At 41.4% G+C, this 18,311-nt stretch overlaps 1 protein-coding gene across 15 annotated transcripts; it reads left to right on the plus strand.

Moving 5' to 3' along the window:
• The first annotated feature begins 597 nt into the window (after positions 1-597).
• On the plus strand, positions 598-18,142 carry elavl3 (ELAV like neuron-specific RNA binding protein 3). Of its 15 annotated transcripts, none has more exons than XM_029437745.1 (8): positions 598-1,106; positions 7,797-8,016; positions 8,112-8,215; positions 10,232-10,385; positions 10,515-10,740; positions 11,001-11,054; positions 11,639-11,677; positions 12,459-18,142. In XM_029437745.1, the coding sequence occupies exons 1-8, from the start codon at positions 1,098-1,100 to the stop codon at positions 12,805-12,807; spliced, it is 1,155 nt and encodes a 384-aa protein (XP_029293605.1). In that variant the 5' UTR covers positions 598-1,097; the 3' UTR covers positions 12,808-18,142. The 15 variants fall into 15 exon arrangements, with proteins under 15 accessions (XP_029293605.1, XP_029293611.1, XP_029293614.1 ...); XM_029437747.1 differs by having other exon boundaries at positions 599-1,086; positions 7,800-8,016; positions 10,512-10,740; XM_029437743.1 differs by having other exon boundaries at positions 601-1,106; positions 10,512-10,740.
• The last annotated feature ends 169 nt before the right edge of the window (positions 18,143-18,311 follow it).

Here is an 18,311-nt window from a genome sequence, read left to right on the forward strand (position 1 = left end):
GGCATCTCATTTGTTATTCTCATGTCTGCACCTGACCCTATAGCTAGCCATCTGCCTTGCATATGAGAGGTCCAGAAATCATGCAGCCATTAGTCGTATTATGGATTGAATGCTTTGTTTGTAGCCACAATCCACAGCCAATTATTGCATATTTGCTGTCCTTTCCCCCATTGCTTCGATTCTGTGATTGTCAGCTGAGAATGTGGACTCAGAAAGTCTGCCTACACTCAAAATCGCTTTTATTTGCAAAGACAAAGGCCTAAGGAGTGAAGTTGTTTGCTATGGTTTCAAACAGAAACCTAAATGGAGAATTAGAGAGAAAGGAGGGGGCTTTGCTGAGGGAGAAGTGAGTGCAAAGTGTGGGGAATGAGAGACAAGTCTGCTGTCTTCTGCTGCACCCATCTGTTCTGAAAGTGCAGGTGGAGCCCTATTCACTCTGCTCTGCGTGTGTGTGAAGAGGGGGGCAGGAAGAAAGGAAGGGCAGCGAGAAAAAGGGAGTGGAGAGATGGAAGGGCAGGGATGGAAGAGGGAGTGGAGGGGGGGGGGGGGGCTCTTGGTGATCTCTCCTGAAGGGAATAATGGGAAAGGAGCGCATTGCAATGGCTGCCATGTAGTACCCTCCCTGCACAATTAGCCAATCAGCAGCGCGCTCTGCCAACCAGGAGGACGCATAAAAGAAGAACATTGCAGCAGAGGCACAGAAGGAGACTGCGAGAGGAGCAGGGAATTACACATAAAAACAGCAGAACCAGAACACCCTCCCCTGGACACACCCTGCTGAGGATCACTGCTTCTCTTTTTTTCTGAACCATCGCCCACGCCACTCGGAGAGAACGCTCTCCCTCATCATCATCAAGTAGAAAACCCCTTTCTCTTCATTTTCATCCTATAGAGGACACCTACAATCTCAGAGGGCTGAGATTCCCTGGCGAAGATTGTATTTTTTTCCTTTTTTTCTTTTTTTTTCTTTTCATTTGGACTCCTGGCAGAACATAAGGGCCATATAATAAACAGGCCGAAGAAGATATAGAGACTCAGCATCCAGCTTCAAGACCAGTGGAAAGAAGGACCTAGAATTCTTTCATTGTACGTCAAGAATGGTTACTGTACGTATGACTCTTCTCTTATATTTGTAAAAGGGGTGTTGTAGCAGCATGTTTACATTGTATCTCAGTCTCTTTATGTTGGATTTGATAGGCACTACAATGCATGTGATGTAGACATACAGATTTATTTGTTATTACTGATGTATCTTTTGTGGAGAGACATTTTATTTTAAATGCAGCTCCATGGCTATGCCCACATGCCAAAACATAGAGGATCTTTGGGATTATCGTACTACGTTTTTTGTCCTGTATGCAATGCCGTATTATTATGATAAGATTAACGATCGATAGTGGCAATTAGCAATCTCATACTGAGTGATGCGCCATGCCGGCTGCGCTCCAGCCTGCAGTCATCATGGGCGATGGATAAAGTCGTTATCCTGCCATTTTAGATAGCACAGCCTTTACGTTTTTGTATCACAGCCACTTCGACTGCCTAAATGTCGAAGCTTTGATGATATTTGCTAAATGAGGCAGGAGTCGAGATTTAGGAATTCCGCAGGATTACGGTGATGGAGATGCAGAGAGGCGACGAGGCGCTGAGTTCAGTGGGGGGTGGACTTGCTTTCTTTGCCTGGTAGAGCACAAGGATGCTGGAGACGGCTTTCTGAGACAAAACATGATGCCTCGGAGGCTGAGGGCCCATCCAGCAAGGCGAAGGAAAAAAAAGGGTCGAGTCACTCCGGGAGGGGGAGGGGGAGGAGGGAGATTACGCATCCATTGGTTTGCATTGAATCAGACAAAGTCCAAATTCCTCAGGGTTCTCGTTGCGATGCAACCGAGTAAATGGGCTGGAAACCTCAGAGGCCGCGACAGTAAAGGACGCGCACGGACATCTCCATTTTAAGCGCATTCCCTCTAAGTATCGCATCCGTACAAGATGGCCATGCTTGCGTTGCGCGTGTCGGATAAAAGAGATGTGAGCGGTGATAAATTAGCTTTGCTCTGAGCCGACGGCCGGATTGGGCGTGTCTCTGCTGGATTTAAGCACCGAATGAGGGCCTTGAAGCCTTCAAAGGCCTACTCTGCTTTACCTCTTGACATGCTGGTTGACAGCAGCTTGTTTATTTAAGCAGAGCAATTAAGATACATTTACATTAAATTATAGAAGCCAGGAAATAAATATGAAACCAAGAATCAGCGTGGATGCTGCTCAGTCCAACCTAAAACTCACATGCAGGTGTTAAAACCCCTGTTTATTAAAGTGACATATACAAAGTCAAACTCATGTAGTAGCGTAGTTTATTAGAATAATGAATGCATTGGAAATATATCTACACATGGTAAAATGTCAGGGTGTTCAGTCTGTGACTAATAGTACACAAGATACAGTATTGAACACACAGAAGGAACAGGGTGTGAGAGATGGAGTTGGGCCCATAAACAACTTTAAAGTCTTACATCATTGGATTTGAAATAGTCCGAATATTCGAAATAAATGTGCAAAATGGAGACAACACACATCATCTGTGAGACTCGCACTGTCCACTTGACACATTTGCAATCCCAGTTTTATTTTCTCTTTGTTGTGTATTACCTATTGTCCCTTGCAGGCCTAGACAGAATCACACCGACAGAGGCTGTAGCTGCCCTCCACATGGTCCGCAGTCCTCCATGCCTGTACCGCAGTGCCAAGCAAATAAAAGCGTTGAGTCAGATAACCTATCCAAGGCACTTACACAATTCAAGGACAAGGGCAGTCGAGGCCATCACTGTAAACCAGTCTAAACAGATGTGTGATGTTAAGTTAAAAATACAGAATTAAATGTACATCTTTTTTGGCTGAAGATTTAAAAGGTTAGAGGACATTTTTTTTATTTTCGGTCCAAAATAAAACGATTCAAAGGCTTCACGGAGTTTTACTGTGGAGACATGGCCTGTCTCATTTATTTGAGACGTTAAATGTAATTATGTTACGTAAGAATTGATTTTCCTCCTGTTGCCAACGACTTCATGTAATTATCAGCAACAAATAAAAAGTCTGTAGGGAAGAAAGAGGTGAATGTATCATCCATCTCTGAGACTGCAACATTAATGTCTTGGCCTCCTGAAATTAGGTAAGAAACGTTCATCAGATCATTTTTTTTTAATTATGAACATAAAACTGTAAATAATAAATTGATAATTCTATGAAGATAGAAAAAAAAAACAATTTTCTCTGACAATATAATAGTGGTCGCCTTGTGTACGCCAATGCTCTCCGAGTAAAAGCGAGTTTCTCCAGCTTTTTTACTTCTAACTATCACTGAATACGAGACTATTATTTATGTAATTGGAAAACGACCCAAATCATTAAATAAATATCTGAGATTGGGGATTTTTTATTTGACCTATCGTGGTGTTTTTGACTTGTGGCTGGCAACTGTAACAGTCATTGTTCCCGGAGAGTCCTGCAGCCCTTGGCCACGACACAAAGCGCCACTGTTTACATTAATATTCATAGTGCTGCCATAGCCTCTGCGAGGGAGAAGAGGAGGAACGGGTGGCTCTTTTGTTTGGTCGTTTCAATACGTTTATTCAGCAAAAAGGCGCCCTGGTTTATGAATGCCTGCAGATCTCACAAGTCTTGCCTTTAAAAAAGGGGGGGGGGGGGGGTGGAGGGGCTAAATAAGAGAACCGGAGAAATTGAGGGATTATGTTTTCCATCTGCTATATTTAAATAAACGCTTATTTCTTATTAACTCGAATTCAAACGTTTTTAAAGTTAGCAAAATAAAAGCACTCGGTGGTGTTTGCTGGATTCACGGGCCTCTGTGGCCTCAGACGAGACCGTCCGAAAGCCACTCCCTTTTTCAGCACGCTGGATAGCGCCCCGCATGCTACAAGGACTTGCAGGACACATTTGCCTCCCTGAGCCTTTGACGGTGTCTGGTTCCAATCTTATCAAAGCAGCACGTACTGAGAGAGATGAAATCTTTTAGAAATCTTTTCTTTTTAGCGGATTGGAGAATAGGATGGAGCCTCAGTGGCTGACATGGGCTGTGACTGCTGTCGTCCTGTTGTTTTACAGCTGCCACCATGATCCCTTAAGCTGCAGAGAGTGTGGCTAATGCCCTTTGTTTGGGATAATCCTGTAATCTGTGTTATTTAGAGGGCTCATTTACACTTCAGTCTAGCATTCAGTTTTGATTCATGCCTTCCAGACAAGAACATCTTTAATTAATGCATTATATGATGGACTAGAGACAAGGTTATATGTTAAAAGGAGGAATCATTATCATCATTGTTAGTTGGAAATATTCAGGTGGATTTCTTAAGTGTTCAATTTGATTAATGGTTACTTTTGTCTACACCAAGAGAATTGAAGTGTATAGATATTACAAACGTACAGCAAGGGAATTTAAATCTACACTAAGCCTAAAATGTACCAAACACTATCTTTCCTGCGTGCCAAAACAAAATATTGATGGTGACAATGTAATTTTGAAATGATGATTCTAAGTGAAGTGTAACATCTAATGTGGTAAATCTCATGTTATGATTTAAAGTGGGAGACGATTATTCTTCTGTGTATTATAGCCTCCAGTGCTGTGCTGCATCTGGAGCAGAAATGAATTGAGGAAAGCGGTTTATAGGCATCAGAAGACAGAGAACAGCGACTGCATTTACATGTAGTCATGTAATGCTTCTGTGTTTTGTAATTTAATAGTGTACAGTGTAGGTGGTACGTGTGTTTGGCAATGGAGGCAGGGCTCTTGTTTGCGTGCAAGTCTGGGTTCATGTGTTTGGCAGAGGAGGCAGGGCTCTTGTTTGCGTGCGAGTCTGGGACCATGTGTGGGCGATGCTGATGCAGTACATTAAATATTAAGGGAGATCTCACAGAACCCCAAAATAGAAGAAGAAAAAAAAAAGCAGTGTGGGACACAAGTGCTACCCTAACAACTGGAATCTTTTAGGACTTTTAATAGATTAATTACGGTGCATTACTTATTAGATCGTTAACAAAAATATGTTAAGAGGCCATATTCACCCCCCCAGGACGACAGAGTTACACACTGCTCCTGGGTGGACGTTTTTATCGTCTCCAGGAGTCAAACATGTCTGGAGCTCATAGCTGGAGTCGGTATACTGGGCGTGTTATTCATGCTGTTGTAGGCTACAGCATCCCGATGATTTATTGTCTCCTTGTCATAGTAATTGGGTTACGGCAAGCCAAACTCTAAATGATTTCATTTTTGTTGTTGGTACACAATATGAAGTATGACAGCCTAAAGAAGAACAATCCTCTCTGTGTTTTGTTTTCTCCAAAGCATGCTGTTTCTCTCTATTTCTGTACGGAAATCTTAATCTTAGTTGTTGCTTGTGTCAGCCACTCTCAGTGTGCCCAGCCCATACTCAGTGGGTCTGTGAATTATATAACGTCACACTGTTCACTGGGGATGTGTGTTCTGCCATGTTGAGGGTTATTTCAGCTGGCCAGTCATATTTGCCCTAATATGTTTTTTTTTCTCCCTTCAAAATGCTTTTTGTCATATTTAGGCCATATGCTCATATTTCTGTTAGTCAGATGCATCACATCACACAATAGTGTAGGTTAATATTACAATAAATACAACATAACACCTTGATTCCACCTTTTTTCGCCAACGTGTGTTAATCGTATCATATTTCATAATGGTATGAAAAAGCATTGTAGCCGTGCATGAAAATCTTCTGACAGATTGCTATCTGCGCTGCGCTGCCTTTGTGTGTAGATGTGTCTGAAGTATTTTATTTTTAGGCAGTCTTAACTCTGTCACTGTGCTCCTTCTCTACTTGTCATTATCAATTTGACTTACTGATATTCCCTGCGTCTGCAAAGCCATATAATATTAATACACGGAGGAAAGAAATGTCTGACCTGCATATCCTAATAAGCAGAGGCACAAACACAGACTGAAAGTAAGAAAGCCATTCAGCCATTAGAAACAATGCAGTCTTTGAGGGGCTGTTACCTGGGCAACCTGAGTCGAGGTGAGGCTCAAAGCAAGAGAGCAGGTTACAGCGGCGAGGAGGAAACGCAGGTTAGACAGAACACATTCGCAGACGAACTCATGAAATGGCACATGGATCTCACGGAAATGAAAGTGAATTATTCTAGAAATGTGATGATAACACAGTAAACAAAGCATATACAAACACAACACGTTGGTGCATTAACAAGAGACGGTGAGCTGTGAATGAAATGAATAGAAACTCCTCATCTTTGTCAATAATTGTCATCTGGTTTGTGATCATTGCTCGGTTACCGAGGCATAAGGTTCAATTGCCAGGTGAATTCTTTATTATAAATACTGTTAATGTTTCAGTGACACCTACAATATTTCTCCATCAAGTTTGGAAATTCCCTGAATATATGTTTTTTAAATAATTCTGAAGATTCATTAAGACCCTTTGTTGCTTTGGATTACATTGTGAGACCCCAAGAGCTTTAGAGGAGCCTTATTGACATGCATAACCCCCACCAGTTACAGATCTGCAACATCGCTAACCCACAATATGACATAACTATTTACATTATGGCATTACTACCACACCATTATGTATCCAAATGGTTTATCCAGACACCTTACACTTTTGTTTGTGAAAAGCAAAACAGGCATTGCAACGCATTAACATTTTACTAGTCTACTGCAAAGTGTACTGCAAGTGCACACACACAGTAACGTTACAGAGGCTAAATTTAGTTGCATGAGTCAACAAGGATAACCTAACTATAAACATGCACACTTATCTACTTTGGCATGTGCAATGAATCAAATATTTATTCAAAGGATGTTTGAACATGAAAACAACACAGATGCAAATTAAGAAAAAATGCCTTATATTCAATGTGCACAAATAAGATAGGATGTAAAAATAAGATAGTTAGCCAGTACATACTCCTGGAAATATTATCAAACTGCAACATAAATCAATACAGTTTCATAACATTAGCATCACTGCAACCAGTTTAATTTGAAATGATGTGTCCTTTGTTTATAAAAAGATTTCTCGTGTAGATGTACACTGGAAACAACGACCCGGAGACAGAGAGCTGGATGTTGAGTGTAAGGAAAGCGAAAGTAGAGCAGGAAGTTTTGTTTCTGGCCACACAGATGTTCCTTGAGGAGCCCCTGTGGATCAAATTAAGCAACCCAGTGTACTCCAGAGCAACACAGACACCGTACTGTGCACTAACCCACACCCGTACTCCACTTACAAAAATCAGTTGACCACAAAGAAATCTACATTTCTAGTAGCATAAAGTCCATTTAACAACGTCACTCTCCCTCTTGTCCGTCATCTCGAAACCCCTGTCATCCCCAAATTGCCCCAGCCTCTCGCCACCGTCACACACCACCATCACTATTATCCATCCCTGTGTAATGATGTAATGGTGTTTGACCCTGGAAAAGAGCAGGGGGAGGGGAAGAGTAAAGAAAAAGGGACTGTGACATCTGCAGGACCAGAGGCAGGGACAGAGAGAGAGAGAGAGAGGGGGTGAAAGTGGGGGAGGGGAGATCATAAATCAGACCTTGTATCCATCTCCCTTTTAGCAATGCTGATTCCCGACCTTTCCCTCCGACAGTGACAGAGTGGACAGTCTGTGTGGTTGTGTCTATAGTTTATGTTAAATGTTAGCACAAGCACATTTAAACAGCTATATCTTCACTGTGTCCTATTGTGTCTCTCTGCGAACTATGAATCTAACCACACCCTCTTCCTCAGCAGATAATCAGCACCATGGAAACCCAGGTGTCCAACGGTCCAAGCGGAACCAGTCTGCCCAACGGCCCAGTCATTAGCACCAATGGCTCCACAGACGACAGCAAAACCAACCTGATCGTCAACTATCTGCCTCAGAACATGACCCAGGAAGAGTTCAAAAGTTTGTTTGGTAGCATTGGAGAGATCGAGTCCTGCAAGCTAGTCAGAGACAAGATAACAGGTACAACACTTTGTCCACACTGGGAACAAAATATAATCATTGCAACTGGTTCTTAAAATCACTGACGCCACTGTTGACTCTTTCTTTGTCTCTAGGTCAGAGTTTGGGATATGGCTTTGTAAACTATGTGGATCCAAATGATGCAGATAAGGCCATCAACACACTCAATGGTCTCAAACTGCAGACTAAAACAATCAAGGTGAGCGCTCGACAATATTCACTCTTCATTTCTATTCTTGAAGACGTGCTAGACAAAAAGAAAGGAAGTGGATTTGTTTTTTCTTGAGGGTGGGGGGTGGGGGGGGTTGTTAAGAGAGGTGGCGACAGACGTGACAGAGGGAGGGGAGGGAAATGGGGAGGAGGAGGAGGCAGAAGGGAGCGGTCGCCAGAACAAAGGAAGTAAGAGAAAGGGTGAAAAGAGCAGAAGAGTGTGGAGGTCAGAAAGCAAGAGGCGGACAGCATGCAGAGGTTATTGTGATGGAAATGTAATTAGGAAGGCTGACTGTGGTGCACTAGGGTCAGTCTTGGTTATCCCATCTGCCTCCAATCTAGGCTAATTAGGGGGCTTCTTTGTCCCAAAATCAGATGAGGGAAAGCGGGGGCATATTATTAGACTGCACTTCCTTCCATCCCCCAAAGTAGATCAAAGATTGAGGAAAAACTGCAAGGATTGAGAAATCAAATCTCCGAGCGAGCAGAGCAGGTGATCTTCCAACAGCTGCCCATGAATAGAGACGTTAATTATGACTAATGACTGATCAAACAATAAACTAGAATCAGGAAAAAGTCAACTACTGGATGTGGATGCTTTTTGAAAGAACAATTATTGGTCATATTTGTGACATTCAATTATTCTTCACAAGAGAAATGACTTCTTACTCTGGAACAAACATGTAGAAAAAGTGTTAATTGTAACAATTATGATATATTGTTGATCTTATGTTATGACATTCAATAATCTTTAGATGTAGCTATACATAGATCGCTCCGTCTATAATTACCTTTCTAATAATTAATTCTCAAGTGTAAAAAATAACTCCTCTGGTCAAAAAGCATAGTTTTATCTTTCTGATTTTGCAGAAGGCTTCCATTGGGGGGGGGGGTTGTGAGGCTGTGAGGGAGGGGGCAGCAGTGGCAGGGTAGGGGGTAGCTCGGAGAGCAGAATGCCAATGACAGGATTAGAGGCCATATGGGCTGCAGGCACCATCTGTACTGTGGGAGCGACAGGGAGAGGGTTAATTATAGGGCAGCCTCTGCTCCCCGAACACAGCAACTCCCCCCTGACTCATCCAGAACACCCTAATCACTGCACCACACAACCCTGCTGCTCATACAGTCCGTCTGTGTACACAATAGACACTGGTGCTTAGTACTGATGGATGAAATCAGAACACCTGTATTCATCTGAAAGATAATATACACGTCCTGTTGATTTGCATCAAAGCAAAATCAGTTGTAAAGTTGGCAATATTTCTAAAACATAGTAAAATTGGCAAATATTTGTATTTATCACACCAATACAGAATGAAGAATAAAGAATGTGTTTACAAGTTTGCCGAGGATCCTGCAAGTCTTGTGATGCACTTACATTGTTTGCTGTTTGCCAGTGGAGCTGTTCTCCCCAAGAGGATAGAGACAAAGGAAGGAGGCAGGACAGGGAGGGCAGCTCAGCCTATCTCAGACAACACTCACTCTGTCTCTCCATCACACACAAACACAGCACTGCCAACAATGCACTGGAACTGGATTATCTATCACACACATGTTCACATGCTCCCATAAACACAACAACAAGAATGTGTTTATGACTTTTTCTTCTCTTTTTTTTTTACAATCAATCAGATATTCCTCTGCAGTACTAGATGTAAATTGTTCTGAAAAGTAGACCAACAGAACACCATAAGGGATACAAGCACAGACGCACAAAACATGGCCGTGCACTAATTAAGCCACCAGTGAGTTCAGGGAAATACATCAACGAAGGCTGATGTATTTCACTGCAAAACAAAGCTGACAGTTGGGCTTGAAAACGAGGAAAGAAGGCGAATGAGGAGAAATCAGCAAACTATTTGTTGGAAACTCACTCCAGTCATATCAGGTCTTTCTAATATGTTCCTTAAGTTTGTTTTTCCTCTGATTTAAGGCCCTCTGAGACAAACTTGTGGTTTTGGGGTACATAAATACAACTCACTTTGTTTTTATTTGCGTGTTATAGGTATCATATGCCCGGCCAAGCTCGGCTTCTATCCGTGATGCCAACCTTTACGTAAGTGGACTCCCTAAAACCATGAGTCAGAAGGACATGGAGCAGCTGTTCTCCCAATACGGTCGCATCATCACGTCCCGTATCCTAGTGGACCAAGTCACAGGTAACGCCTTATTTCACTTCTCACGCTGTCACGCGAAGCCATTTCATCTCTGAATGAAAGAACTGGGAGGCAGAAACTGTCCTTGATGCCAAGGTAGTAACACTTTTTTCTTATTCTAAATCGGAGCAGGCATATCACGAGGAGTGGGCTTCATCCGGTTTGATAAGCGAAATGAAGCGGAGGAGGCCATCAAAGGTCTGAACGGACAGAAGCCTTTGGGTGCTGCCGAGCCCATCACTGTCAAGTTCGCCAACAACCCCAGCCAGAAGACAGGCCAGGCCTTACTGACTCAGCTGTACCAGACTGCTGCCCGGCGCTACACGGGGCCGCTGCACCACCAGACTCAGCGTTTCAGGTACTGAACCATTGGAAAGCTCACACCACCTAAGAGTGCAAAGAAAAATCAATCAGATGAAGTGGCACGCCCTAAAAACAGCAAGTGGTGGAATTTTATAATGAGGAAAACTGTGTAATCAAAAACATTCAAAATTAAAAACAACTTGTTCTGTCAATACTAACACAAACTGTTCCTTTAAGCAATATGATTGCTTTACAGTAAAGAAGGACTTGTCCCTCCTTCTCACTCTTTCTCTCTGACTTTCTTTTAAACTGCAGCATGATCCCTTCACTTGGAAAGGGACCAGATCCAAATAACAGCTCAAAACCAATGTAAGAGACCAGACTTTTCCGAATATGATAAAAAAAACAAAGCTAAATAAATCTTAAGAAGAATTATACTGAACCTTTAAAGTGTGTCTTTATTACACAGGCTTTATGGGCATCATAAAGAGTGAAATTGCAAGATGTTGGCCACATCTACATGGGTAATTTTGAATAAAGGTTCAAAAGGTGTGAGAGTCGAATGCTTCCAGTGTTATAAATATTTTCATAGAACCTCACAATCGATTGTAAATACCCTCTCAGGTTGGAAGGCTCACTTACTCAGTATGGGTAATTGTTTTGAAGCAGTATGTGTGAAATGGCCTAGGATACAGGATTTGTTTAAACTATTAAATGGTAATCCATTTTTGGAGCTTAACCAACGAACAATAAATACCAGCTGAGACACATGCTCACAGGACTATTTTACATGCCATCAGTTTGTGGTTGGATGCTTTGGGACTGCGTTGCAGTGAAGGATGCCCTCTGGAGGCCAGCTGGTGAAGGAGCAACATGTTAACTGAAAGACCCCCTTCCTTGTAGATCTCATAACTAACTTCTGCATCCCCTTCATTTTCCCTCTTGCGTTGCAGACTCGACAATTTACTAAACGCCAGCTACGGAGTCAAGAGGTAAATGCCAAAGGTGTATTTTCAAAAAGCATCCATGCCAAAATTAAACCTCAAACAAAGTGCCTGGAATACCACCTGCTGACTTCATCTCGAAACCAGATATAACGGCCATAATTCTTAATACCCACTGCCCATTAAACCATGTTACAGAAGCAGCTCAGACAACTAAATACTATCTGTGACTGCAATAAGCAATGATGCAAGCTTCTAACAGCAGGGTATTCTGGCATGGCTTTGTTTAACCTTTTCGTTCTTTTAATTTAATTAATAGAAATAATTTATATGTATTTATTTATGAACTAACATTGTCAGTTTCAGTTGCTTTAATGTCCCCTTTTTTTCACCAGCATGGACATACCAGATTCCGTTTGCGTCTCCTCTGTTTGCTCCAGTTTGTGTATGATTTGATTCCAATTTGCTTTTCATCCCTCTCTAGGTTTCTGTGTTTTGTTCAATACTGTGATTTCTGTTGAACATTGTGATTCATGTGTTTAATTCTTCCAGAGGCTTTGGTCAGCAGAGAAAATGAGAAATATGCACAGTGTGTGGGCGTCTGCGTCTCAGGGCACACAGTGTCATTTTGTATAAAAGCAGGTAGTTTGGAGCCACTGCGGTGCCCACACATATTTATCTACTTACTGTACAGCAGAGGGGATGGAGATGGTGTCCCCCGACTCCATACCCAACTACCATCCTTATCATTTCTCACAGAAACATGCCCTTAAGAGACAGTATAGAGAACTGAATTCTGTGTGGAACTTCAGAATGACACCCATGGTAGCTCTCCTACTCTCTTCCCCAGATTCTCCCCCATCACCATTGACAGCATGACCAGCCTGGCGGGGGTCAACCTTACTGGTCCAACTGGAGCCGGCTGGTGCATCTTTGTGTACAACCTGTCCCCAGAGGCGGACGAGAGCGTCCTGTGGCAGCTCTTCGGGCCTTTCGGTGCCGTCACCAACGTCAAGGTCATTCGTGACTTCACCACCAACAAATGTAAGGGCTTTGGCTTTGTCACCATGACCAACTACGATGAAGCTGCCATGGCTATCGCTAGTCTTAACGGCTACCGCCTCGGCGACCGCGTGCTGCAGGTCTCCTTCAAGACCAGCAAGCAGCACAAGGCCTGAGAGAGAGGCGGCTGGCACCAGCTCCTTCAACCTGCAGGGAGCAACCTGAGCTCCCTGTGACATCACTCTACATGGGCCTGGACTGAGTCTCTCTCTGACACATTCTCACACAGATCCATAATATATTATCACAAACACAGACATGCAGATACAGGCATACACGCACAGACATAACCAAACATATCCATACGCGCAAGCATACACAAGTCAGAGTATCAAACAAACACTAGTGGAGTTTTTCTTTTCTCTTTACACAACATGCTAGTCCTTCCCTATATTTGCCTGGATTGAATTAGAAGGGGTACGTAGCTGGTTTGTTGGGTAGGGGCAAGAACTATCTATTTAGGAGACAGTCTAACGAATGTGACAGAGAATGTGTACTGAGTGCTTTGATTGAATTCAGGCAAATAATGACAACTGATGAACAAAACGATCAAAAATTTAAATGAACAAATATGTGCAATTTACCCAATCTCTTACCCCGCCATCTCTCCTATTATCTTGCTGGAGAGGATGTAGTCACTTTTTTTACACTTGGGCATTTTGAATCAGCGATTTTTTTAGATCAAAGAAAATGAAATTAAAAAACAGTGTTCTCTTATATACGTCTATTAAAATATAACTATATATTCAATATTTAAGGTGGTTATAATAGCCGAGTATGTAAGCATTTTCTAGAAACTTTGACTACTGTTTCCTGACCTGCATTAGGTGGTGCCTAGCATAAAGGCAGTTACTCTACCCTATGTGAGCTTGTTTGCTCAGACCCAATAAGATTTAGGCTAACCAATGAATACTGGTCACAGAAAAGAGTAGCCATCAGAATCCCTCTTTCCCTCACAGCCTCACAGCGGACAACATTAACAGTACACTTCTGTATCACAGAAACACAGTTCGATAACTTAGAAGATATATTTAGTCCACAAAAGTTCCTGTATTTATTCAAACTCTATCCTTAGGATGAGATTCAACACAAGCAGACTGTCTGTGAACTCAGTGCAGAGTGGCAGCGCTCCCACGGTGACCGTGTTCATTAGTAATTCTCTGGTGGGCGAGAGCGACGAGTACGAGGGGAAAACCGTTTCACCAGAAACACAGCCACGTCAAAAGGAGAATACCGGTGTTTTTTCCCTTTTTGCATCATTTCTTTGATCACACCTGTCTTTGACATGATCCACACTTTGCACGGCTCCGTCAGCCGTGACTCGGTGAGACATCCCTTTAACTGAAAGGCCGTCTGGTGTCAAACGAAAAGCAAACAATACGTCAAAAAATGATATTGTTCTCGCTTATGTGCTTCGATGATGAACGTTACAGTACACAAGACAGTCTTCAGATTAATTAAGACGAACGGAAGCGGGGAAGTTAATAGTTTGAATGGATTTACGACCCGAGTAGCTGCTAAAAGTAACACACACACACACACACACACACACACACCATGGAGTGAGTGGTCTCGGCTGGTCTGCAGAGAAATAACACAGATGAGCAAAAACTCAAGAGCACCGGTATTATTCTTCAGTCTAGTGCACAGATAGAAGCCCCCCCCCCCCCCCCTGAATAAATTAGGTCAAATTCTTACCATTCAGTTGAACACATCTACAGCATGAACATGCATAGAGCAGATTAGGACGACTGCGGTTCCAAATGACTGAATATTCAAAAACTGACTTAGAGTCACGAGTGTGAGCGCTGATATCTGGCAATGTTAAATGTATCACTGATCCTTTGAGGAGAAAGATTTCCAGTTCCTTCAGCTTTGCCAAATGCTCCTCACTTTCATTTAAAACCCCTCGATTCTCTTAAAAGCTTCCCGGAAACTTTGAACTCCTGCCCTCTCAAAAGATGACTGTACAACATCAAGCCTGCAAATAAGTGTCATAATTATACATCTGTTTACAACAGAAAGGTATTTCTTTATTTGCTTCAGGTCTGTTTGGCACCACCACAAAAATAGCATTTCTCAAAATACCCCCCAACCCAATTGCATGAAAAATTATTTATGGCACCCTTGATGAAACATTAAGGCCAACCTGTCGAGATGAAATGTCTGTTACAGACCAGACTTCTGATTTACCATGGGGAGAGCTAATGTCTTTTAATATCGAGACATCTGCACATGATAATAGATTAAATAAGGTCAACTATATTCAAGACATTTTTGCTTTTGCTTTTCTAAATGACGCTGTGTTAGCCAAAGAGGACGATCTCTTTGAAAGGATTACATTAGAGATAAATCTATTTTTATACATACAAAGGAACAAGACCTTGTGCTGAATTTTTACAGATTCTTAAGCTTGGAAAAATTGGGACATCGCATGGCTTTATTTTAAACCTTCTGATCTTTGCAGAGCAAGGGGGAATAAGCATGCGGTGTATGGGTGGGGATTTAGGGAGGGGGCGAAGGAACATTGTATCTCATACAAACTTAACCTTTCAAGCATATCACAACAATTGAAACTTACTAACAAAAACAAATTAGATGTAAGAAAAAAGGAGTCAAATTAAGCATACCTTTGAGTGCTCATACACACTCTCATCTCTTGTCCTGAAGTTGTGTACAGTGTTGCTTCAATGATGGTGCAGTGAGGTGAAGTTCTTTGAATCCCAGACAAAGCTGCAGTGAGACCGGTTCATTGCCCAGCGGGAAGGAAAACCGAATAGCTGCTTGCAAATAAAAAGGTACAAACGCAGATTCAAACAGTGATGCAGATTCATACTGAACACTGAGCATGATTCTTTATGATTAGATAGGTTTGATTTTTGCCAAAGAATTGCTTTGCAAGTCAGTACCAAGAAGGATAAATTAAGACTAACTATATTATTCCCTGAGTAATTGCTGTACAAATCTATGCTATTTATTGAATAAGGACCCTCTACAACTTCAGTTATCATTACTTTTAAATACTTAAGTTGCACATATCAGTTTGCATTGTAAATCCTATAACCACTTAACCAAATGCTAAAGTGAAACAGTTGCAAGCGATCGCATTTGCACAAAATGTTATGCACACATCAGATGATAAAGAAAAAAAAGGCGTATCAAAAGTAAATTACGATGAATCAGTTCACCTCTCGACAAAGTACGAATTTGATGCATTCTTCTAATATCCCCCCCCCCCCCCCCCCACCCCCAACATTTGTATCATCTGCTTTGTCTTGTGACCAATTGAATCCTTTAAAAAGCGTTGACATTGCACCACTTACTCTGGCATCTTTCGATCCGTTTCATCCCCCGAAATACTCAAAGTGATTGTTGCTGGCGTTTCCAGAGATGACCGCAGAAAGGACTAATCTAGCAATGTTTGGGTCGAGCAATTTGCGAGACATCGCAGCGTAGGACTGAGCCCTTGGTCAGACCAGTGATAGACGTTTACGAACAACCGAGATAACAGGCCAACGCTGAACTGCAGCTGGAGCCGTTTGCCCAGCAAGTGTCCGATGTAGTACAGTCAACCCCACAAACCAAAACCCACAGCCCAAAAAAACAACCTTTCATACACAGTCTATACAAAGACCTACACCCGATGTACAGTAGAGATCCAAGGACCATGGCAGGAAACAGTACTACACTGCTTGAGCAACAACAATAATCATTTAAAAAGACAAAAAAACTTTCCTATGGAACAGTAAGTGCAATGTGCTTTGTTTTTATATTGACTGAGAACAAATGATATATATTTTTAAAAAAAGAAATTAAACGTCACACTGAAAAGGTTTGTGGAATAGTAAAAGGAGCAACAGTTCAGACAAAAACATTAAGATGAGCAGACTCGTTTAGAAAAATCAAACAATGTGAGGTCTGATCTAATAAGAATCACTTCCTTAGCCCCTAATTTGTGCTCTGACCATGCAAGCTCAAAGAAACTGCATATCTGGCTGACTCAATAGAGCAATTCTCAATGACCTTGAAAGGAATACTGTCTAATATATCATCAGTTTTAGCCCATGTCAATTTCAGATATCATTTTTTTTCCTGTAATTTATTGATTTCATTTACATATCAAGACTCACTTGTTAAATTAGCGTATTTGTGTTGTTGATGTTGCCATAGAGAACACACATGGGTCAAAGATTATGTTTGGTTGCATTGATTGGGTACAGTTTGTTATTTTTCTTCCATTATTTAATTAGTTGCAGTTTTTACAGTGTATGCAGATTTTAGACTTAGTTAGATTTTTTTATTTCAATCAAACTGTGTTCAATTGTGTTTGTAAAAGTCTGTGGTAGCTTTTGTTGCAACATAAAATAATTTAAACAGAAAAAATTCAAAATAGCGCCAACAAACTTGTATTATTTGGGCGACTTTAAGCTTGTAGTTTTAACTTATTGTTAACTTAAAAACTATTTATTATGATTATTATTATTGCCTCGTATAAAGTATGTTTTGTGTATATTTATGGTTTATTTCATTATATTTGCAAGTTTAAAAGATTTAAAGTTTGCCAAAATTGTGGTTACACCATTTTGTTTCTTAAAAAGGGGGACAAATAGAAAAACAGCTTTAGAAGTACGATCTGGAAACGTTCTCCATAGTCAAAGAATGCACTGCTATATTTAACTAATTGAAGTGTATAAACATACATGCTGTGTGCTAGATGTTATGCCTTTACTGCCTGTGTTCTGTTTGTCTTGTTAAATGAAAATCTTTTAATTATTTAATCTAATCACAGTCTTGTTTTTTCAACCACTCTGTGAACCCCTGAGACATGGGACAGCCCCTGCAGCGAGGCTTCGGCCCATTTGAGGGTCCAGCAATTAGCCAGGAACAAAAGGGGGAGGGGGGGGGGGGGATGTCCTAGGTGTGATATGCTCACAAGATGCTTTCCTGTTTATGCTGATGGGTTGACGTACAAAAAAAAAAAAAAAGATATTAAGGGTTCCATTTCTGTAAAAGCATTGTAATACTGAGATCATCTGTACAAATTGAAACTAAGATGTTCTTTAGCCCCAAGATGCGTTTTGGAAACCCAGCCCGGAGCTTTCGGCAAAGATATTACAGAGCTCAGAGGAGCAGCAGGAAGGTTTTCTTGGGTGTCTCTGGGGTAGAAAAGGGGTGAGTGGTCCTTCTGTTTCTCAACCAACTGTATTTTGTGTCTATTTATTTAGAAGAGGGGACGCAGTAACTTAGTGATGTTTTTCTTACATTTTCCTGGAATGGTAGAACAAATCAAAAAGGTGAAAATGATCAAAACAGTTCAAAATCTCATTCTTCCAAAACACGACCAAATGAACAATGTCAAAATTTAACAAAGATAAAAAAAAAAATAAACCTTTCAGTTTAGTCTAGGATATTTATTACTGGGATTTCAGCTGAAGACGCTTGAAGACTTTTTCATGGAATTGTTTAATTATTTGTACTTTACATGCCAGAAAAAAATAAAATAAAAGTTACGAATATTGAGTGACCCCATTTTTATTGACTGTCAAAACAATGTTGTTGAATGTTATGACAAACATGTCCATACCAGCGTTGTTTTCTTTCACTCTCCAGTTAGTCATAC

This window comes from Cottoperca gobio, chromosome 8, assembly GCF_900634415.1.
Source record: "Cottoperca gobio chromosome 8, fCotGob3.1, whole genome shotgun sequence".
NCBI classification, from domain to species: domain Eukaryota; kingdom Metazoa; phylum Chordata; class Actinopteri; order Perciformes; family Bovichtidae; genus Cottoperca; species Cottoperca gobio.